The sequence below is a fragment of the Mesoplodon densirostris genome, chromosome 14 (genome assembly GCF_025265405.1).
Source record: "Mesoplodon densirostris isolate mMesDen1 chromosome 14, mMesDen1 primary haplotype, whole genome shotgun sequence".
Taxonomy (NCBI): Eukaryota; Metazoa; Chordata; class Mammalia; order Artiodactyla; family Ziphiidae; genus Mesoplodon; species Mesoplodon densirostris.
This window is the reverse complement of record NC_082674.1, coordinates 23,282,793-23,307,522: the sequence shown is the minus strand read 5'-3', so window position 1 is coordinate 23,307,522 and position 24,730 is coordinate 23,282,793. Positions and strand designations below refer to the sequence as shown.

At 41.2% G+C, this 24,730-nt stretch overlaps 1 protein-coding gene across 3 annotated transcripts in view; it reads right to left on the bottom strand.

Annotated features, from left to right (window-relative positions):
* CLIP4 (CAP-Gly domain containing linker protein family member 4) overlaps positions 1 to 17,441 on the bottom strand; it is an 81,161-nt gene extending 63,720 nt beyond the window's left edge. The window contains exons 1-3 of one of the 3 annotated variants that reach the window (XM_060117632.1): positions 17,260 to 17,441; positions 16,790 to 17,020; positions 12,535 to 12,682 (exon numbers count right to left, since the gene is read on the bottom strand). In XM_060117632.1, the coding sequence (XP_059973615.1) occupies positions 12,535 to 12,667 (133 nt within the window). In that variant the 5' untranslated portion in view covers positions 12,668 to 12,682; positions 16,790 to 17,020; positions 17,260 to 17,441. The remainder of the gene's footprint in view (positions 1 to 12,534; positions 12,683 to 16,789; positions 17,021 to 17,259) is intronic. The other 2 variants (XM_060117630.1, XM_060117631.1) reach the window with 2 other exon arrangements.
* Positions 17,442 to 24,730: the final 7,289 nt, after the last annotated feature.

Sequence of the window (24,730 nt, the reverse complement as noted above, 5' to 3'; positions counted from 1 at the left end):
GACTAAGTACCAGGTGATGAGAAGCAAATATCTAGACAGTAAATGTAAGAGAAATAAGCAAGAACATTTTAACTAAGAAGAATAATGATCAGAGTAGGGGGTAGGGGACACTAGCCCAATAAATACTAAAGCATATAATAATGCTTCTGTAATTATATACTGAGATAATGACAAACAGCAGACAGCTCACTTAAATACTAATGATAAGATGTTATAAAGTGTCTAATAGGTGCCAGGGATTGTTCTTTGCACTTTACATATATTACCTAATTTAATCTTCATGACAGCCATATGAGGTAGGTACTTTTTTTTTTTGAGATAGGTACTATTATTGTTCTCATTTTATCAAAGAAGAAACAAAGGAATAGAGAAAGTAAGCCATTTGCCCAAGATCACACAACTGTTAAGTGGTTGAGTCAGGATTGACCTATAATCCAAACTCACCTATAATCTTAAACTCTATGCTATACTACATTTTAACAAATCTAACTACACCCAAATTTTAAGCTTCCACACAGAAAAAAAAAAAAGTTTTAATCAAAAGAAAGGAGGTGAAGGGTAGATGGGGAGGATACCCCACCAAGTCGAGATATAATAACAGGGACCATATTTGTTCTTATTTCTGAAACAACCAAAAAACAACAACAACAAAGGAAAGAGATGAAATGAGGTTTCCAAGACACTGGACATCAGTTAATGAAAGACACAATCCTTAAGAGACAGGATACAAACAAGTAAGTCTTACAACTGCCCCCATGTCTCTGCCCTGGGACTTTCCAGATTTCAGCATGGAGAGAGAGAAACCAAGAAAAAGCCCAGCAGACTCCCTGAGTTGCGGAGACAAAGCTGAGAGCCCAAGGAAATAAGGCAGCTAGAGTTCACAGGGCAGTGTATCAGACAGGAGAGAGATGCAAAGCAAGAGAACCCCAAAGATCTGAAGAGAGTCTCCCTTGAGTATTAATATATGCTTCTGAGGAAAAACCTGAGGTAAGGGAAAGGACCATCCAAAAGAATTAGAGGGATTAGTGCCCAGTGATCATACGGAGACTAGAACTGTGCTTGTTCCCACTAAAAAGAGTGAGAAAAAATTCATTGGCTTTGGGTAGAGTACTCAGTAGTGAGGAGTAATTAGCCCCAGATTAGCATTGCTCCAGAACCACCTAACAAATCATAAAGGCAAGATCTGAAAAGGTCAAACAATTTCCAAGTAATTTAACTGCATCCCCGAACAAAGTTCAAGAATATTTACAGAAACAGAAAAATATCCAGCACCCAACAGGTAAAATTCACAATGTCTGGCATCCAATCAAAGACTACCAGGCCTGCAAAGGGAAAAACGTGACCCATCATCAGGGGAATAGATCTAGAGTTGACACAAATATTATAATTAACAGAAAAGGACATTAAAACAGCCATTATAACTGTATTCCAAATGTTCAAAAGGTTAAACAGACCCAAGTCAAACTTTAGTGATGAAAACTACATCTGAGATGAAACTACACTGGATGAGATCATCAGCAGATTAGACATTGCAGAAGAAATGATTAATGAACCTGAAGACATAGCAATAGAAACTACCCAAAATGAAATACAAAGAGAAAAAGTTTTTAAAATATGAAAAAAAGGCATCAGTGAGCTGTGGGAAAACTTCAAGTGGTCTAATATTTGTGTAACTGGAGTGTCTGAAAAGGAGGAGGGGCAGAAAAAGTATTTGAAGAAATAATTATCCAAACTTGATGAAAATTGAAACCTACAGACCCAAGAAGCTTAACAGTCCCCAAGCATAAGAACATAAAGAAAATTACACCAGGACACATCACAGTAAAATTACTCAAAACCTATGATAAACAGAAAATCTTAAAAGCAGCCAGGAAAAAAGATCATTACATACAGAGAAACAAAAATGACAGCAGATTTCCCATCAAGACAAGGGGGAACACAGTGAAGCAACATCTTTAAGCACTGAAAGAAAAAACTATCAACCTAGAATTCTATACCTAACAAATATATTTTTCAAAAGAGACGATGACATGAAAATGTTTTCAGACATATAAAAGCTGAAAGGATCCCTCACCAGCAGATCTGCACTACAAGAAACGAAAGTTAAAGGAAGCCCTTCAGGCAGAAGGAATGTGGTATCAGATGAAAATCTGGTCTGCACAAAGGAATGAATAACACTAGAAATGGTAACTATGTGGGTAAATAAGATTTATTATTATTATTATTGCTTAAATCTCTTTAAGAGATAACGTCACTGTTTACGTAAAAATAATAACAATACACTTGGGGATTTTTAATACATGTAATGTGTGTTCTGTGTAAACTGACTCTGAAGGCTTTGTTCAAAGCTAAAGAGTCCAAAAATCTTTGTAGTCTTGCAGGGTAACCACCTGAGGGTCAACACTGAGCTGAATGTCTAAGCTCTGGTTTGTGTGGGTTGGTTTCTTTTTCTTTGTTTCTTGATTTTAATCTCAGTCTCAGTCTCACATTCAATGGCTCCCCTTACACTTAGGATAAAATACAAATTCCCTACCAAGGCCTAAATGATCCTGCCTGGTCTGGCCCCTGCCTTCCTCTCCAACTTCATCTCCTGCCATCCTGCCCTTCAACCACTTTGCTTCTCAGCCACTAAGGCCTTCCATTATTTCTTAGGATACACCAAAGTTTTTTCCCCAACTCTGTGCCTTTGATTTCCTATCCTTCTGCCTGGAACACTTCTCTCCAGGCTCTTCTCTCAACCAGCTGCTTCTGATTTTCCAGATGACCAGCCCATCTAAAACAGCCTCTCTGCTCCATTATCCTCTACCAGAGCATCCTGTTTCTTTTCTCCACAGAATTCATTATAATCTATAATATTTATGATTTGTTTCTTCATTTGTTTGTTTATTGTCTGTTTTCCCTCCTAGAATGTCAGTCTTGGTCACTGTGCTATCCCCAGCATCTAGGACAGTACCTAGCACATAACAGGCCCTCAACAAATACTTAACTCAATAAATACAACCAACCCTGGACGCTACATTTTAAGGGGACACTGACTACAGCATACTAAGAAGAAAACAACTAGAGTGAAAAGGGTCTAGAAATCCTGACAATGAGAGACTGGTGAAGGAACCAGAAATGTGTAGTCTAAAGAAGTACAGACTAATTTAAATGTCCAAATTATCTTCAAATATTTGAAGGTCATCATATAAAGAAGTGTTTGTTCTACATATCAAACCAGTTAGCCAAAGTTTCAAGGAGACATACTTTGAGTCCATATACAAAAACAATTTTATCACAACTAAAATTTTAACAATGAAATGGACTATTTCATTAGTTTCCCACTATTGACAATATGCAAGTAGCTGAATGGTTATCTATCAGAGAACCTGAAAACAATTTCTATACTGGGAAATGAGTAGGGAAAGCTGAACTATAGGTCCATTCAGATTCTAAGAATCTATCGTTCTAAGAATACAGGCAATTTTTAATTTCACTTATACAAAGGGAACAATATCCATTATCACCTTTCATTCAATGTATTTATTCAACAAACACTGCACAACTAATATCAACAAATGACTACATTAGCCCAATGAGATAAACAAAAACAAAACATGATTCTACTCCATCCAAAGAGCTATAGTCTGGGAAAGGAAATAAGACAGTTATGACTCAAGACAGAATGAGATAAGTGCCCTAAGCAAGGTACAAAGTGCTTTTCAAGGTTTTTCCTGCATAACTGATTTTCTTATACCTGAAAATCAATATCCAGTCAATTTTTGTAAAAACTGCAAATAACTCCCAAGATCTACTAGGCACAAGTTTTATGTAACACCTTTGATGACTGAAAGGCAAGCTGCTATAGAATCTGAGCACATAAAACAGCATACCTGGAGATGAGTAGTTATTAGAATGGATATGACTAAAAAGACAAATTCACAATCCAATCATTTTATATTCACTAATATTTAAAATTGCATTATCTCTACCTCCAAAGCAATTTGAAATGGTGGCCCAATATTTTACTTGAAAAACTCTAACTAAATTAGAAATGTAACATATCCATCAAGCTTACCTCCTGGTTTTCTTTTATTCCTTTATCAACTACCTGATAAAATAGGGTCCTGGGGAAATAAGTCTAAATAGATTAAAAACTAGAATACTCCTAAATTTACATTTTACAAAGAACATTTAAATGAACCAATTTAAATATGAATCACCCAGAGGAAGATGGCGGAAGAGTAAGACGCGGAGATCATCTTCCTCCCCACAGATACATCAGAAATTCATCTACACGTGGAACAACTCCTACAGAACACCTACTGAACGCTGACAGAAGACCTCAGACCCCCCAAAAGGCAAGAAACTCCCCACATACCTGGGTAGGGCAAAAGAAAAAAAGAATAAACAGAGACAATAGGATAGGGACGGGACCTGCACCAGTGGGAGGGAGCCGTGAAGGAGGGAAGGTTTCTACACACTACAAGCCCCTTCGCGGGCGGAGACTGCAGGTGGCGGAGGGGGAAAGCTTTGGAATAGCGGAGGAGAGCACAGCAACAGGGGTGCGGAGGGCAAAGCGGAGAGATACTGGCACAGAGGACCTGTGCCCTCAGGCACACACCAGCCCAAGAGGCTTGTCTGCTCGGCCGCCGTGGCGGGCGGGGCTGGGAGCTGAGGCTCGGGTATCGGCTTTCAGTCAGAGCGCAGGGAGAGGACTGGGGCTGGCGGCAGGAAGAGAGCCTGAAGGGGTCAGTGCACCACGGCTAGCCCGGAGAGAGTCCGGGGAAAGGGTCTGGAGCTGCTGAAGAGGCAAGAGACTTTTTTCCCTTTTGTTTCCTGGTGCGCGAGGAGAGGGCATTAAGAGGGCTGCTTGGGGAAGCGCCGGAGACAGCCGTGAGCCGCGGGTAAGGCGCGGACCTCGGAGACGGGCGTGGGCCGCCGCCGCCGCCCGCCGCCCCCCGCCGCCCCCTGCCGCCGCCGCCGCCGCCGCCGCCGCCGCCGCCGCCGCCGCCGCCGCCGCCGCGGCCCGCCGCCCGCCGCCCGCCACCGCCGCCCGCCGCTGCCGCCGCCGCCGCCCGCCGCGGGGCCTGTGTGCGAGCGCGGGTCACTGTCCGCCCCGCCTTCCGGGGGGCCTGTGCACCCCGCCACTGCCGGGGTCCCGAGACCCGGGGACGGCTTTCCCGGGAAAGCACACGGAGCGCCACGGGCTGCTGCAACGTCACGCCGGCCTCTGCCGCCGCAGGCCCGCCCCACACTGCGCGCCCCTCCCTCCCCTCTGCCTGAGTGAGCCAGAGCCCCCGAATCAGCGGCTCCTTTAAATCCGTCCTGTCTGAGCGAAGAACGGACGCCCTCCGGCGACCTACGCGCAGAGGCGGGGCCAGGTCCAAGGCTGAGACCCGGGAGCTGTGAGAGCAGAGACCGGGAAAATCTCTCTGTGCAGCCTCGGAGGCAGCGGATTAAAGCTCTACGGTCCATTTGATGTGCCCTGCGTCTGTGGAGTGCATGAATGGACAACGAATCATCCCAAATTGAGGAAGTGGACTTTGAGGACAAGATTTAAGACTTTCCCCCCTTTTCCTCTTTTTACAACGAATTATTCCAAATTAAGGAGGTGGACTTAGAGAGCAAGATTTCAGACTTCTCGCCCTTTTCCTCTTTTTACAACGAATTATCCCAAATTGAGGAGGTGGACTTGGAGAGCAAGATTTTTGATTTTTCCCCGTGCTCTCTTTTTGTGAATGTGTATGTGTAATCTTCTGTGTAAGATTCTCTCTGTACAGCTTTGCTTCCACCATATGTCCCAGGGTTCTATCGGTCCTTTTTTTTTTTTCAATAATTACTTTCTAATTTTAATAATGCTACTATATTTCATACTTTATTCTATTTTACTTTACCTGTTCTTTCTGTTTTTCCTACCTTCCCTTCCTCCCTCCCTCCCTCCACTCCTCCTTTCCTTCTTTCTTTTTCTTTCCTCCCTCCCTCCCTCCCACCCTTCTTCTTTCCACTTTCTTTTTCTTTCCTTCCTCCCTCCCTCCCTCCTTTCTTTCCTTCTTTCTTTCCTTCCTCCCTCCCTCCCTCCTTTCTTTCCTTCTTTCTTTCCATCCTTCCTCCCTCCCTCCCTCCTTTCTTTTCTTCCTTCCTTCCTTCCTTTCTTCCCTTCTTCCTTTCTTTCCCTCTCTCTTTCTTTCTTCTACTAATTCTCTCTTTCTACTTTTTCTCCCTGTTATTCTGAGCCGGGTGGATGAAAGGCTCTTGGTGCTGCAGCCAGGAGCCAGTGCTGTGCCTCTGAAGTGGGAGAGCCAACTTCAGGACACGGGTCCACAAGAGACCTCCCGGCTCCACATAATATCAAGCAGCGAAAATCTCCCAGAGATCTCCATCCCAACACCAGCACCCAGCTTCAGTCAACGACCAGCAAGCTACAGCGCTGGTCACCCTATGCCAAGCAACTAGCAAGGCAGGAACACAACCCCACCCATTAGCAGAGAGGCTACCTAAAAACATAATAAGGCCATAGGCACCCCAATACACACCACCAGACATGGACCTGTCCACCAGAAAGACAAGATCGAGCCTCAACCACCAGAACACAGGCATTAGTCCCCCCCACCAGGAAGCCTACACAACCTACTGAAACAACCTTAGCCACTGGGGTCAGACACCAAAAACAATGGGAACTACGAATCTGCAGCCTGCAAAAAGGAGACCCCAAACACAGTAACATAAGCAAAATGAGAAGACAGAAAAACACACAGCAGGAGAAGGAGCAAGATAAAAACCTACCAGACCTAACAAATGAAGAGGTAATAGGCAGTCTACCTGAAAAAGAATTCAGAATAATGATAGTAAAGCTGATCCAAGATTCTATTTCCAAGATCCATAATCTTGGAAATAGAATAGACAAAATGCAAGAAACAGTTAACAAGGACCTAGAAGAACTAAAGATGAATCAAGCATCGATTAAAAACACAATAAATGAAATGAAAAATACTCTAGATGGGATCAATAGCAGAATAACTGAGGCAGAAGAACGGATAAGTGAGGTGGAAGATAAAATAGTGGAAATAACTGATGCAGAGCAAAATAAAGAAAAAAGAATGAAAAGAACAGAGGATAGTCTCAGAGACCTCTGGGACAACATTAAACGCACCAACATTCGAATTATAGGGGTTCCAGAAGAAGAAGAGAAAAAGAAAGGGACTGAGAAAATATTTGAAGAGATTATAGTTGAAAACTTCCCTAATATGGGAAAGGAAATAGTTAATCAAGTCCAGGAGGCACAGAGAGTCCCAGACAGAATAAATCCAAGGAGAAATATGCCAAGACACATATTAATCAAACTGTCAAAAATTAAACACAAAGAAATCATATTAAAAGCAGCAAGGGAAAAACAACAAATAACACACAAGGGAATCCCCATCAGGTTAACAGCTGATCTCTCAGCAGAAACTCTACAAGCCAGAAGGGAGTGGCAGGACATAATTAAAGTGATGAAGGAGAGAAACCTGCAACCAAGATTACTCTACCCAGCAAGGATCTCATTCAGATTTGATGGAGAAATTAAAACCTTTACAGACAAGCAAAAGCTGAGAGAGTTCAGCACCACCAAACCAGCTTTACAACAAATGCTAAAGGAACTTCTCTAGGCAAGAAACACAACAGAAGGAATATACCTACAATAACGAACCCAAAGCAATTAAGGAAATGGGAATAGGAACATACATATCAATAATTACCTTAAATGTAAATGGACTAAATGCTCCCACCAAAAGACACAGAGTGGCTGAATGGATACAAAAACAAGACCCATATATATGCTGTCTACAAGAGACCCACTTCAGACCTAGAGACACATACAGATTGAAAGTAAGGGGATGGAAAAAGATATTCCATGCAAATGGAAATCAAAAGAAAGCTGGAGTAGCAATTCTTATATCAGACAAAATAGACTTTAAAATAAAGACTATTAGAAGAGACAAAGGAGGACACTACATAATGATAAAGGGATCGATCCAAGAAGAAGATACAACAATTGTAAATATTTATGCACCCAACATAGGAGCACCTCAATACATAAGGCAAATACTAACAGCCATAAAAGGGGAAATCGACAGTAACACAATCATAGTAGGGGACTTTAACACCCCACTTTCACCAATGGACAGATCATCCAAAATGAAAATAAATAAGGAAACACAAGCTTTAAATGCTACATTAAACAAGATGGACTTAGTTGATATTTATAGGACATTCCATCCAAAAACAACAGAATACACATTTTTCTCAAGTGCTCATGGAACATTCTCCAGGATAGATCATATCTTGGGTCACAAATCAAGCCTTGGTAAATTTAAGAAAATTGAAATTGTATCAAGTATCTTTTCCGACCACAATGCTATGAGACTAGACATCAATTACAGGAAAAGATCTGTAAAAAATACAAACACATGGAGGCTAAACAATACACTACTCAATAACGAAGTGATCACTGAAGAAATCAAAGAGGAAATTAAAAAATACCTAGAAACAAATGACAATGGAGACACGACGACCCAAAACCTATGGGACGCAGCAGAAGCAGTTCTAAGGGGGAAGTTTATAGCAATACAATCCCACCTTAAGAAACAGGAAACATTTCGAGTAAACAACCTTACCCTGCACCTAAAGCAATTAGAGAAAGAAGAACAAAAAACCCCCAAAGCTAGCAGAAGGAAAGAAATCAAAAAGATCAGATCAGAAATAAATGAAAAAGAAATGAAGGAAACGATAGCAAAGATCAACCAAACTAAACTGGTTCTTTGAGAAGATAAACAAAATTGACAAACCATTAGCCAGACTCATCAAGAAAAGAAGGGAGAAGACTCAAATCAATAGAATTAGAAATGAAAAAGGAGAAGTAACAACTGACACTGCAGAAATACAAAAGATCATGAGAGATTACTATAAGCAACTCTATGCCAATAAAATGGACAACCTGGAAGAAATGGACAAATTCTTAGAAATGCACAACCTGCCAAGACTGACTCAGGAAGAAATAGAAAATATGAATAGACCAATCACAAGCACTGAAATTGAAACTGTGATTAAAAATCTTCCATCAAACAAAAGCCCAGGACCAGATGGCTTCACAGGCGAATTCTATCAAACATTTAGAGAGGAGCTAACACCCATCCTTCTCAAACTCTTCCAAACAATTTCAGAGGAAGGAACACTCCCAAACTCATTCTACGAGGCCACCATCACCTTGATACCAAAACCAGGCAAGGATGTCACAAAGAAAGAAAACTACAGGCCAATATCACTGATGAACATAGATGCAAAAATCCTCAACAAAATACTAGCAAACAGAATCCAACAGCACATTAAAAGGATCATACACCATGATCAAGTGGGGTTTATTCCAGGAATGCAAGGATTCTTCAATATACGCAAATCAATCAATGTGATACACCATATTAACAAGTTGAAGGAGAAAAAACATATGATCATCTCAATAGATGCAGAGAAAGCTTTCGACAAAATTCAACACCCATTTATGATAAAAACCCTGTAGAAAGTAGGCAGAGGGATCTTTCCTCAACATAATAAAGGCCATATATGACAAACCCACAGCCAACCTTGTCCTCAATGGTGAAAAACTGAAACCATTTCCACTAAGATCAGGAACAAGACAAGGCTGCCCACTCTCACCACTCTTATTCAACATAGTTTTGGAAGTTTTAGCCACAGCAATCAGAGAAGAAAAGGAAATAAAAGGAATCCAAATTGGAAAAGAAGAAGTAAAGCTGTCACTGTTTGCAGATGACATGATACTATACATAGAGAATCCTAAAGATGCTACTGAAAAACTACTAGAGCTAATCAATGAATTTGGTAAAGTAGCAGGATACAAAATTAATGTACAGAAATCTCTGGCATTCCTGTACACTAATGATGAAAAATCTGAAAATGAAATCAAGAAAACACTCCCATTTACCATTGCAACAAAAAGAATAAAATATCTAGGAATAAACCTACCTAAGGAGACAAAAGACCTGTATGCAGAAAATTATAAGACACTGATGAAAGAAATTAAAGATGATACAAATAGATGGAGAGATATACCATGCTCCTGGATTGGAAGAATCAATATTGTGAAAATGACTCTACTACCCAAAGCAATCTACAGATTCAATGCAATCCCTATCAAACTACCACTGGCATTTTTCACAGAACTAGAACAAAAAATTTCAAAATTTGTTTGGAAAAACAAAAGGCCCCGAATAGCCAAAGCAATCTTGAGAACGAAAAACGGAGCTGGAGGAATCAGGCTCCCTGACTTCAGACTATACTACAAAGCTACAGTAATTAAGACAGTCTGGTACTGGCATAAAAACAGAAAGATAGATCAGTGGATCAGGATAGAAAGCCCAGAGATAAACCCACACACATATGGCCAACTTATCTTTGATAAAGGAGGCAGGAATGTACAGTGGAGAAAGGACAGCCTCTTCAATAAGTGGTGCTGGGAAAACTGGACAGGGACATGTAAAAGTTTGAGATTAGATCATTCCCTAACACCATACACAAAAATAAGCTCAAAATGGATTAAAGACCTAAATGTAAGGCCAGAAACTATCAAACTCTTAGAGGAAAACATAGGTAGAACACTCTATGACATAAATCACAGCAAGATCCTTTTGGACCCACCTCCTAGAGAAATGGAAATAAAAACAAAGATAAACAAATGGGACCTAATGAAACTTCAAAGCTTTTGCACAGCAAAGGAAACCATAAACAAGACCAAAAGACAACCCTCAGAATGGGAGAAAATATTTGCAAATGAAGCAACTGACAAAGGATTAATCTCCAAAATTTATAAACAGCTCATGCAGCTCAATAGCAAAAAAACAAACAACCCAATCCAAAAATGGGCAGAAGACTTAAATAGGCATTTCTCCAAAGAAGATATACAGACTGCCAACAAACACATGAAAGAATGCTCAACATCATTAATCATTAGAGAAATGCAAATCAAAACTACAATGAGATATCATCTCACACCAGTCAGAATGGCCATCATCAAGAAATCTAGAAACAATAAATGCTGGAGAGGGTGTGGAGAAAAGGGAACCCTCTTGCACTGCTGGTGGGAATGTGAATTGGTACAGCCACTATGGAGAACAGTATGGAGGTTCCTTAAAAAACTAAAAATAGAACTACCATATGACCCAGCAATCCCACTACTAGGCATATACCCTGAGAAAACCATAATTCAAAAAGAGACATGTACCAAAATGTTCATTGCAGCTCTATTCACAATAGCCCGGAGCTGGAAACAACCTAAGTGTCCATCATCGGATGAATGGATAAAGAAGATGTGGCACATATATACAATGGAATATTACTCAGCCATAAAAAGAAACGAAACTGAGCTATTTGTAATGAGGTGGATAGACCTAGAGTCTGTCATACAGAGTGAAGTAAGTCAGAAAGAGAAAGACAAATACCGTATGCTAACACATATATATGGAATTAAAAAAAAATGTCATGAAGAACCTAGGGGTAAAACGGGAATAAAGACACAGACCTACTTGAGAATGGACTTGAGGATATGGGGAGGGGGAAGGGTAAGCTGTGACAAAGCGAGAGAGAGGCATGGACACATATACACTACCAAACGTAAGGTAGATAGATAGTGGGAAGCAGCCGCAGAGCACAGGGAGATCAGCTCGGTGCTTTGTGACCGCCTGGAGGGGTGGGATGGGGAGGGTGGGAGGGAGGGAGATGCATGAGGGAAGGGATGTGGGAACAGATGTATATGTATGACTGATTCACTTTGTTATAAAGCAGAAACTAATAATAAATAAATAAATAAATAAATAAATAATAAAAAATAAAAAAATAAATATGAATCAATCTCACGGCCACATTCCAGGGAAAGGTCTCACCCTCTCTAAGTACAGGGCTTTTATTGTTTTGTTTTACTATACTTTATTTGTCTATACACTGATAATTACAATGGGAGACAACTGAAACAGGATCCAAATTAGGCTTGCTTGTGTATTAAAACACATCACTTGTTGTTACATTGTCACCCAAGTTTGGATCACTTCAGAAGTGATTATTTGGTTTGTTAATTAGAATCCCAGTATTGCAGAGACAACAGGACCCTTAAAGATGGCTAGTGCATAGTGCTTTTACGTCTTTTTTTTCTTTTGCGGTACATGGCTTTTTAAGCAAGTCAATATATTTAACCAAAATAAATACATCAACAGCAGAAGAATGCTAGATGTCTAAGCACCACTGTATTCTAAAAATAAAATCCTCTGAATCCACCCTGGTGCTTAATATGAACGTTTTTACATAATAAAAATACTGACAGCAGAAATAAAGCGTTTAGCTTAAGAGGCAGAAAAAGCAATACGCAATTGTTATTTTTGAAAAAGGAAAATTTAGCAATTTTATGAAACCACAACAAATGGTTTCAGGAAAAATTAGGAGTACAAAAATGGTGTAAGACACAAGTCAAGTCACCAGTTCACAGAAAATAAACACAGCAACTTAACGTACCACAGTCTGAAGGCATTGGTGCTGCAGAAATGGAAAAGATAACCGGTGTATCAGAACCTTGAAATAAAAATGGGTATCTTCCAATCAACGAACTTCCTTCTAATGGAAAATCCGGAAGGTCCTCTATGGTCATCTTCTAGAAAGCCACCTTTAATGAAAGGGGGGGGAAGCATATCTATTATATTTGTATGCAACTTAGAATAATTGCCTTCAGTCACAAAAAGCCTATTTTTTTAATATCTAATCTATTGACATTTTTAACTTCAACCTTCAAAAGTCTATTTTAGAGAAAAAGGGGAAAAAACTTCCTTTTAGCGAACTGTTGTTAAAGAATATACATTGCCTAACACTGTCTCTCAGGGTCAACAGCATACGTAATCTTTTTAGGCAAAGCTCGGGAGTAATAAAAAACTACTACTATGTATTTCCTAATAATAGGTGAAAACATTTTTTAAACGCTGAGCTACTCTAAGTGGGTGATGTTCTCTTTACTTGCAGTAACAAACGAGATGGTATCCCTGGCAGGTGCATCTCTAACTTCTCATAGGCTCTGACACAGGTTCTATCGTCTGTCATCCAGTAGCTCATGCCATGTGCTCATCACATGAAAAAAATCTAGTTTAAAATGTTCTCATTATTTTCCAACATCCCAGAAAACTTTACTGAAAATTGACCATATTACTTGTACAAATCTAAGTCTAGGAGCTTACCGACATGGTTTCACTTAACAATGTAGAGGATCTGTTTAGTTCATCCCAGCAGAAGATGGAAGGCCATGCCTTTTAAACCACATCACTTATACTACCTCTCTTTTCCAGGAAGCATGAGCACTCAGAATAAATATGCTCTAAATTAGACAGCTGCTGCACCCCAGCACACATATCAGAGATGACACAGAATGCAGAGAAAATTTTAGTAAAACTGAACTACGAAGCTAAAAACCTTCCAGTTTCTTTTGCACCAAATCTTTGAAGTCTGAAATATTATGAATCTCTGTATCTGTTCAAAATATAAGCAGAAAACTACATTACAAAACTAAATAAAGGTGATTTTAGATTATTTCAGTAGAAAGAATAGAATAAGTAAAGATGGTTAACAGATAGCTAACTCTAGCAGATAATGCCATGCTAGATATTACTCAACGTGTGCTCTATTATACTTGGTAAACCAACTCTATGTCTATCACCTTTACCTATCATGCTTACCTACCATCACCACCCTGCTCCAAAGAAACAGTCACCTTTCTGAGCTAAGAGGTTTGTTTCCAATTAGATTCATATGTTTTCTGAATACCAGCAGAAACTGGCAAAGAGTAAGGCAATTTCTTTTTTCTCATAAGGTACATGTTTACATGGACATGGATATTATATATCAAATAACTTAATCCAGTGTTACTATGTTAAAGGTATTCAAGGTTTCTTGGATGCTAAAATTACTCGCCACCCAATACTTTGAATCATTTTGACATTAACCTGGCCACATAAATAGGAAAAATTGTTGCCATACAGCATGGTGAACTTCCTCAAATACTAACAATTACAAAAAGTAGCGCCTACCACAAAGACAGCCCTCCTTCAATACTATAGCTTCTCAGTATTCAAAGTCAGTCAGGATTTCTACTTGTTGGCTTCTACAAATTACGTACCTGGCAGTAAATTTGAGCAAAATAGCCTATGCCGGGTATGAAGCATCCTTTAAAGTCAAGGACCAGAAATAAAATTTAATAAATATTAATATGTACAAGGCACTACACTATTCTAGATGTTTCAGAGACTACAAAAATGAGTAACAGATAGTCCATGCTTGTTAGGTAGCTTACAATCTACTAGGGTGAATAAAATAGTACTAATAACTATAGACGATAAAACTGAGTGAAATATGTTCCATAACCTAAGTACAAGGAACATTTGTTACGGGAGTTCCTGAGAATCAGAAATGGTGCAGTGAAAAAAAGCATCCCTGAGATGAGTCTTGAAAGATGAGTAGGCAGAAATAGGGGCATAAATTTAAAAGAGGAGCCCATTAAAGGAACAGCAGGCTGGAACTTGGGCACATCTAGTAAGAGGTAAGGCTGTCGTGGTTTTTTAAGACTCTCCTCAGTAATGCTTTATATACCTGATCAAACACCAAACCACTTAATTCCATGAGCACTGGAAATGGTTGATTTTTTAAAAGGAGACTGTCCTGATTCAAGCTGTTTTAGGAAGGTTAATCTGACTACAATCACACTTTGGGACTCAGCCATGTTTTTAATTCTCCAGTAAAATGACTAAGTGGTTTTCTTTCTGAGCTGGTTAAGAGGAAGCCACCTTTCAAAACCTCCCTTTCAAAGAGTGGGGCTTCCCATTCAAAACTATTTTTTAAAGTGATCTTCAGAGTGTACCTTTCATTTTTTTGTAGACTTGAGATCCTTAAAGATAGGAACTGTATCTTATACAACTATCACTTGCCACAGGAGCTAGATTAGTGTTTTATACACATTTAATAAATATTCAAATCCTAGATTTGACGTGGAAAGATGATTCATTCAACAAGATGTAATCAACTTCACTTTACATATTAGATATTTCAAACCCATAGAAGCTACTATATTACCTGAACAATGCAGTGAATATTCTTCATATTTTGTGTCTGCATTGCATTTTCCCCTGGTCCCATTCCCTTTCTTTCACATGAAAGGCCCAACATTCTACCTTTTGTCCCACTTAAGAAAGCTATACACCTCCACAAACTTCTGTATAGTTTTAGTTTAGAATCCTTTCCTAAAAGCGATTTCTGGATCTAAGGATCTGGGAATCTTGGTCAAACCTAGAGATGTGCTTAGCTGGACTGAGTATATACTTTCATTTCAAATCCTACTATGGTTAATTGGTGAGAATGGATTATTTAAAGTAATCCAAGATAAAAAGTTGGCCCCAATTAACTGTGTACATAACAGATGCAATAACAAGAATCAACTTCCCCAAAGTTTGATTTACATATGAATCCCATCACCCCGAATCAGCTCTGAGTAAATGCAACTTGTAACATGGCTCTAATATTTTGTATTTTTTTTTTCAGAGATACCTAGTCAATGCCCTAACATTAACATAAGTGCTAAAAACATAAGTGCTAACATAAGTGCTCAAAAGCCACATGTGTCTAGTGGCTGCCATACTGAACACTGAAGAAAGAACACTCCCCTCATCACAGAAAGTTCTACTGAATCAAACTCTAGACAAGAAAACAATATACAAATGTCTGAAACAACAAGGAACAAAGGCTAACAACCTAAGCAAGCCCATGGTAGCATACTTAATTATACATAAATTAACAAGAGAACAGTAAGCCTAAAAGTAACCAGATGTTCTCAGATTTACACTGGGATAAAGTGTTAAGTTGATTCTGTAACATGAAGATCACTAGTATGTTTCAAAACTGGAGTTGTTATAAGCCACAAAAGACATCATATAAATATTTTTCTAAAAGCCTTGCTGATAGGGCTGTTTCTAGTAAATCTGAAACGTCTGAAATAAATCCTGCAAAATACTATACCATGTGCCAAATCTTCTATAAAACAAATAAACATATTCATTCTATTTCAAGATTCAATCTTACAGCCCAGGTAGTCCATATCAAACGACAGTATTTCAAAATGCATATTTATGTTAGCAAAATAGGATGGAACCAGGATGGCTTTGCCTCATAAAAATGCAGAAAGCTAGACTCCTGCCAATTTCAATTATCTGCTTTCTCTGCACAGTTGCTACATGTCCCGCACCACGTGATCTTCTGTCATTTAGATGACTTTAATGCGCGCAGAAGATAACATAAATGACAAACGTCAATGTGAAAGTGAAGTACAATTAAAGTATTTGGCGGATGTTTCAAAGGCGGGTGTTTCTTCATTGAAATATTTAAAGGGCACCAATTTATACTATGACATTGCTACAATGTCAAGCACAGTCTAGCTGGGAACTTACAGCAAGTTATCATCCCATGAGAATATCCTCCTCTGATACATATCAAAACATTGTCTCAGGGTTTAAATCCAAATTGCCTACATAGTCTCTAGATTAATGAACCTGACATCTAATTCAAAAGAAAGCTGACATTATAAACCCATCAATTTAACCCACAAGGATGAGGCGTCTCTGTTTAGCAGTCTCAGCGCAAGTGTTTTCCCTAACTTCCCTTCCCATGATTTAGAATTAAGGAATCTCGGGGTGGCAAACGACTGGAAGCAGAGTCATTTGTCTTAGCTTTGAATTCTCACCGGCAAAAGGTTTCTCAAACAGCTTAATAAGCAAGGGGAGGCATGAGAGATGTGAAGAGGCCCCTTTCAGGAAAACCACGAAGGGCTGGGTACAACACGCTGCCCATCGCTGCGCGCGAGAGGCTCTCCCAAGGGCGTCGGGGCGGTCAAAGCTGGAGCTGCGGAGCGGGGGCCGGAACTCAGTTCCGCCGTGGGGTCCAGCCCGTCCCACACACCTGGCAGCATCTCATCCTAAAGTTAAACCGGCGGTGAGGAACGGAAACCAGAAACCCGGCTCCCCGCCTGTGGGCCGTTCCAACCCCGCCCTCGCCCCAGGGAGGCCTCCAGAAGCCGGCGACTCCGGCGCCCACTGCAGGCAACCGCGGGGCTCCCAGCGCCTCCGCGCCGCCCTCCCCGAACCGCCAACCGGCCCTCGAGCACCCGCGCCCCCCCCCCGCCGGGCCCGGAGCCCCCGCGCCCTCCCGCCCCACCTGCCTCCTCCGGTCCTCTCCGGGCGGCCGACGGGGAACGCAGGGGCGCGGAGAGAAGGCTAAGAGGCGCGCTTCTCCGCCCCACACCGGTCTCCGGTAGCCGGCCGCGAGGCCTCCAGCCGCGCCACGCTGCGCAGCGTAGCTCCGCGACCTCGTCTGGCCCCTCCCGCCTGCCGCCTCCACGCCGCGCGCGCCGGAGCCGGGCCCCACGCGGGGTCGGCGCGCGCGCGCGCAGTGCAGGCACCCCGGCGGCGCGCAGGCTCCGGCCCAGGCCCGCGCACGCGCCGGGGAGGGGAGACAGGCGGGGAGCGCGCGCCTGAGCTCGCGCCTCCTTCCTTCGGCCCCGGAGCCCGTTCGCAGAGCGAAGGTTGAGGCTCGTGGTTAGGAAGGTCTGGTGGGCTTCGGGCGTCAACCCTGCGAGGATGGGGCGCCACTGTGGTATTTCCACCGTAGCCGAGGCAGGCTCTCGGCGGAACCCCGCCTGGCCTTAGGCCATGCTTGGGGAAACAGCCTATGGCACACTGAACAGACGCTCCTCCGTCAAAGCCCTTAGCTAGACCAGTCTGATTGGCCTCCCAGTCTCACATCCCTGGGCTGGAAGCACTCCAACACCTTCTTAGGGGCAGGCACCACGTCTTACCCTTTTTAGGCTCTCCAGTATCTGGCCCCGTGCATGGTCCAGAATAGGGCCATCAGTCAATTACCTATTTGCAGGTCTTGCTGTAAAAGGCCTAGTCAAGGCTATAGCCAAGTTGAATGATTACACCCAAGGGTGTCAGTGTAGAGGCAGAAGAGGATGCATGAGTAGTCGTCCCAGAAGTTTATTTCCCCTGATGCTTTGCTCCCTTCTCACCCCCTTCTCTCCTGGTCCCCTTCTCCATCCCCCAAGAATCAAAGTGGTGATGAATGCTGACATCCTGGTCTGTGGAAGGAAAGGTGTTACTTGACATTTAATGAAGGGACTTAATGAGTCCATTGTTTCCCCATGACTGAAGTTTGTAACACGGAGCCAGTAGCGTTCCACCGTAACAACTTTCTCTGAGGCCTTGTTGTTCTGGCTCTGATATACCAACTACTACACTGTACTTCCACGTTCACCAAATGCAGTGCCTGGCAAGAGCAAATGTTGAATGAATTAATGTCTACCACGACCCTTCAAGAGCAGAGGTAAGTGCTCGGGAACTCTAGAGCATCTTTTCCTGTTAGAATAATTGATTCCAGACCCTGGAAAAGGCCCCCCTCCATTTGCTTGAGTCCCCCTTACGATATCCTCCCACCAAGTAGCCATAGTTGAGCACCTCCAGTAACCAGGAATTCACTTCCTTTGAAAGCAGCCATTTCATCTTTGACCAGCCTTGTTGAAAAGTTCTTCCTACCTTGGAAGCTAAAATACAGTTCCCTGCATCTCCTCCTTATTGGGTTCTATTTCTACCCTGAAGACTCCAGATCATGTCCAACTCCAAGGAATCCGGGGAAAGCATTCTCAGTCCTTTAGGCTGCTCCTTATAAGACATGCTTAAGATTCCACTCACCAGCATTTTAAGGGTCTCTCTATGGTGCATCCCAGCTTGTCTAGAGCTCTCTTAAATGTGATGCTCAGGAACGAATGGGGTGTCCTGTTGAGTGCAGAGAGGAGAGAGACTGCCACCTGTTTCTTGGTTCTATGCTTCTATTAGCATAGCTCACAATATCGAAATACTCATTTGCAACAGTCACATCCCATTGTGGAATCGGGTGGAACATACTGTCAACTAAAATTCATAGCGCTTATGCAACGTTTAAACACCATGACCATCCCACAGTCCCTGGTCAGCTGCCAGTTTCTCTGTCCCTGCAGGTTCAGCACCTTATGCACTCTCAGGGATGATGATGTGACACAGAGGCTTCCTCCTCCCTTCGGGGTCCGCCTCCCTCTCTCTGCTCTCATCACACCCAGTTCTCGTCTGACCCCACCCACCTCTTTAACTAGTTAAAAGAAGGAAAGTAATCTGCCCTTGGTTGTCTTGAAGCAACTGTAAATAAGCCCTATTGTCAATAAGCCACAGAAATTCATAAAGATCTATGTGTAACAGAAGGTGCTGTTGGCAAACTTTCCACATATACAGTTCACTTTATTGCTGATTTAAATTATCCCTATGAGAAACCACTGTTAGTGGTTGACAGGCTGTGGCTGGCTGAGTTGCTTTTCACTATAATGACAGTCTCTGTGAGAACCAGCCAGGCCACTAGCTTTTTCTGCTACACCCAAACACTATACAGTACCTTGGCAAATTCCCAGGATACCAAGCCATTAGAGAGAGAATCTCCCACTCACCTGCTTACCTTTGCTGAAAAAACTGAAGTTACTCCCTAGACCATCATCACGAATGCAAGCACTCCTTGGGGTCATGCTTCTTGGAACACCTCATGGGTTATACAATCCTCAGACCAGGAGTTGGACTGGGTAATGATATGGGGCCAGAACTTGGAACATGAACCGTCCACTGGGATGGGAAGGCACATGGGGAAATGGTCCAGCTGCAGCTGCTGAGATTCAGTTATATCTGAAGGCACAACAAGGTTCCTGGACAATGTAGCAATAAACCACAGTCCCAGGAGGTGACCAGCCTCAGTGGTCAGCATCCATGTGGAGAAGGGGACATTACTGACTGACCACAGTTTGATTCCTACCTATGGGATCTTACTTGCCTTCACTTTACCAATGAAGAATCAGACTCTAGGAGGCTGTGGAACTTGCTCACTGTACCCTGGGACAGAAATAGGATTCAAACCCAAGTCTGTCTATCATGAAGGCCTGTGTTGATCCACAATTTTGTATTATCTACACAGGGTGTACTTGGGCCCATTCAGGACACAGAAATGCTGAGTTGAGCAGCAGGGATCATTGAGACATTCAGATAGCCAATCAGAATATCAGCATCAGGAAGGTCTGTCAGTGGCTAACAGGACCACAGTCCATGAGAAAATGGTTAGGGGAAAAAAATCAAAAGAAGACAGTGTCACTGCTGGTACATGGACTGAGGTACTGGGCAGGATATGATTCATGGGGGAGGAAGACAAGGGCTTGTTTCCAGAATGTGAGTGTACAGGAGACATCCAGCTGTTAGAATTGGGGTGCCAGATTGGAGACCACCTAGCAGAGGTAGTTAAATATAGACTATCAGAGCACTGGGTAGAACTCCTAAAATCTTCCTATCATGTTTGCAGATGACATAATCATCACCATAAAAAACCCAACAGAATCAACTATTGGACATTATAGGTGAGTACAACAAGGTTGCCAAATACAAGATCAATTTCTAAAAATCAGTCGTTTCCTCTACTTCATCAGTAAGCACCCAGGAAATATAATAGATTGTAAGAGACCATTCACAATATCACTAAAACTCTAAAGCACAATATTCAAGAATTAACCTAGCAACTTGCAAGAAATTTATGGAGAAAATTTTAAAGTTCTATTTAATGACATAAAAGAAGATTGAATAAAAAGAAGATATACTATGGATAGGATGACTTTACAGTGTAAAAATATCCATTTAATCTCTAAATTCAATGTTATACCAACCAAAATTCCATCAGGAACTCAAATTTTAAGGAACTTCAATCAAGTTACAAAATAGATATGGAAAAATAAAATTTTAAATAGTTAAATCAATTTTGAAAAACAAGAGCAGAGAGAGGAAACCTACCCTGCCAGATATTACGTCATTACTACATAGTGATAAAAATAGTATGCTACTAGTACAGAAACAAATGGAATAGCCACACAGAATAGAACACTCAGAAGCAGACCCCTGGGACCTCAATATATGTAAATATGGGGCTGCAAATCAATGAGAAAAATATAAGTTATTTAGAAGATGGTTTGGGGGAAACTAGATTAGTTTAAGAAGAAAAAATAGAGTCGGATGCCCCATGTCTACCATATTCAAAGTGAACTCCAGATTGATTAAAGACCTACATGTGAAAAGTAGGTAGAATGTAGGAGAAAATCTGTATGAATAAGGGGTAGGGATTTACTTCATAAAACAAGACTGCAAAAGTGCAAACCTTAAAAGACTAGGTGATTTGACTATATCACAGTGAAGGTTTCTCTTCAGTGAAAAATACCATGGAAAAAGTTAACAGGCATCTGACAAATTGGGAGAAGATGGATATTCAAAACCTGCTAGGGATTCATTTCTAAAATACGTAAGTAACTTTTGCAAATCAACAAAAAGAAGTCAGAGAATCCAATATAAAAGTGAGAAAAGGGGCTTCCCTGGTGGCGCAGTGGTTGAGAATCTGCCTGCCAATGCAGGGGACATGGGTTCAAGCCCTGGTCTGGGAAGATCCCACATGCTGCGGAGCAACTGGGCCCGTGAGCCACAATTACTGAGCCTGCGCGTCTGGAGCCTGTGCTCCGCAACAAGAGAGGCCGCGATAGTGAGAGGCCCGTGCACCGCGATGAAGAGTGGCCTCCGCTTGCCACAACTAGAGAAAGCCCTCGCACAGAAATGAAGACCCAACACAACAAAAATAAATAAATAAATAGATAGATTGTCTCCTATTAATATAACAACCTAAAAGTGTCAGGATTTAAAAAAAGAAAAAGTGAGAAAAGGATAGGAATAGGTGATTCACAGAAGGGAAAGCCAGGATAGCAAGCACATAGAAGAGATGCTCAAACTCACTAGTAATGAGAGAATGGAAAGACGGAGAGTGTGAGACTGCCCATAGCCACTGGTTTGCTGGTATATATCTTAAAAACAGCTGGGAGTTGAGGGAGAGTCCTAATTTGTAGTGTTTGCCAATTTCCACGGTACAGATACTCTCACCCCTGCTGATTTCAAGCTACCAGTGTGAAGTCACTGAACAAGAAATTGTGAAGAAATGTGCTCAATCAGCTCGCATGAGTCAACTCCAACACACCAGTACTTTACCCATCAGCCTGGCAAAAGTCAGAAAGATAATCCCCAGTACTGGCAAAGATACGGGGAAATGGGAATCCTCATGCACTGCTGATGAGAATTTAAACTGCTAAATACATTCTGTAGAGCAATTTGGTAACATTTAGTAAAACAAACCAAAAAAAATTATCAGCATTCTTTATAACTCAGCGATCACCTTCATAGATATGCCTCAAAGGAACCATTACAAGGGTCCTATAGGAATCTTCATGTGGCTTCCAGGAAGCCAGTTTCTCATTTACTAGGTGATCTCTTCCAGTCCCTGGCTTTAAGTACCATCTCTGTTTTCATGATTCCAAAATGCCTGTCTCCAGCCCTGAACTTCAGACATATATTCATTCGTCTACTCAACGTCTAATCTAGAGTATGCTCTAGATTAATAGACATCTGTTAATTAGTAGGCATCTCAAATATAACATGTTCAAAATAGAACCCTTACCCATAACCTTCCCATATCAATAAATGGCAACTCTACTCTTCTGTTGGCTCATAGAATCATTCTTTCCTTCTTTCATATTTCTGAATTCCACAAACCGACATCCCTTCCTCATTCTTAAAAAAAAAAAGTTCATGACATAATTTATTAATGAAGAAATTTCATCAATACCACTGAAATCCTTACAAATCAATAGTCACCAGAGATCCCAGGAACTTCCTACTGATGCTACTTGGGCTTGCCTTCCCCTGACCTATCTCCTTTTCTTTCTCAGGACTTCAAATAGGGACTGCCTGCTGAAACGGACTGCAAACTGAAGACCTCACAAGCCTTATCATCTGAATCTGTGGTTCTCATTCCTTCTTGCACATTCACATCACCTGGATATCTTTCACAAAATACGTAAACCCTAAAGATTCCCTCAGGTATTCTAATTCAACTGATCTCATTTAGATTCAGGCTATTCTATAAGTTTATTCTCTCTTTCATTAGCCTGCTTCCGAAGAAGACAATAACAAATGAATTTTTCAGAACCACCTGTTCCTGTGCGGGGCCCTCCAGTTGGCGCTACTCACAAACATCTCGTGACATAACCACTTTTAAGAGTCTTCTTTACAGTCCGACATAAAAGAAGAAGGAACAAAGGGAATTTTTCATGGCATCAGGATCAAAACTGCCGCTGTTGTACAAGAGCTCAGTTTTTCATGCTGGTCACTCCAGTTTTGGGGCCACCAAGACAACTCCAGAAACATTTCTAGCACACAAAGACAGCATCAGGCCAGTTTCCACTAGGATGTTCATTCCAGTACTGCCCCCCCCTGCATTGAAACTGACTCTAATCAAGCCTCTAGATATAACTATCATTCTATAGAAATTGTGAGTCATAAAGGAATATCACAAACAACACCAGGAGGATGCCATCAGCCAAATCCAAAATGTGGGAACTTCTACAAGGCAAATAACCAATTCCAAAAAATAGCTAAGGGGAACTGGTATAAATCAAAAGAGACATAAGAGCTATCTCCACAACCTGTAATATGCATATCTTGTTTGGATCTGGATTCAAACAAAGAAATGTAAAAAAACCTCTTGAGACAATTGGGGGAAATTTAGTCCTAATTGGATACCAAGTGACACCAAGAATTTTTTGTTGATTTTGTTATGTATGATAATGACATGATTTCGTTTTTATTTTAAAAAATCCTTATCTGTTAGAGATTCATACTAAAGAATTTATGCTAAAATGTTTAATATCTGGAATTTGCTTTAATATGCTCCATTATTTTTAAAAAAGTGTGTGGTGGGAGGGATAACTGAAAAGAGAATGACAAAATATTGATAATTATTACTGAATAATAGGAAAATTATTTTCTCCTTCTGTGTAAATTTAAAAATTTTTTCCCAATTAAAAGTTTTAAAAGAAGAAGCTCCAGGAAGACAGAAGTTTTCGTCTATTTCTGTCACTGCTATATCCTCAGTAACTAGAACATATCTACTATCGGGCCCATGGTAAAAATTAAATAAATATTTGTTGATTGAATGGGGCTGGTTCTTTAAGATTTCAGTCTCAGTAAAGGTAGATTGTTATGTCCAAGGAATTTAGAAATCACAGAATTTGTCTTTGTATCACATGCACGCACACACTCTAAAGTGGGAGGCATTCATACATCACTAAAGCTACATCAAGTTGTCTTTCCAGCAGCTGTTTACAAAACCAATACAGCTTCATCCCTGTTCACTCACTGTAAATCATCAGCTGCTTTAATAACATCTTGATTAGGGGTTGAGAGAATGTCAGACCCACTGGAGCTTCCTGAGAGTGGGTAGAGAGCGGCTTGCACCTTGTCAACAATGGATCAAATGACTCACCTAACAAAGAAAGCCATTGACAGACCAATTAGCTGGTACTGAGTCATGAGAAAGTCTCCTTTGTGACAAAAACAGCATTGATAATAAGATCGGTTCTGACATTCCATACCTAACCATATTTGCAACAGCAGGGAACAGTTGAAGTAAAAATAAGTGTGAATTGCTTTTTTAGATTCACACGGGGTTCAACCCAAGAAGTTATAGTCTGTCTTTTCAA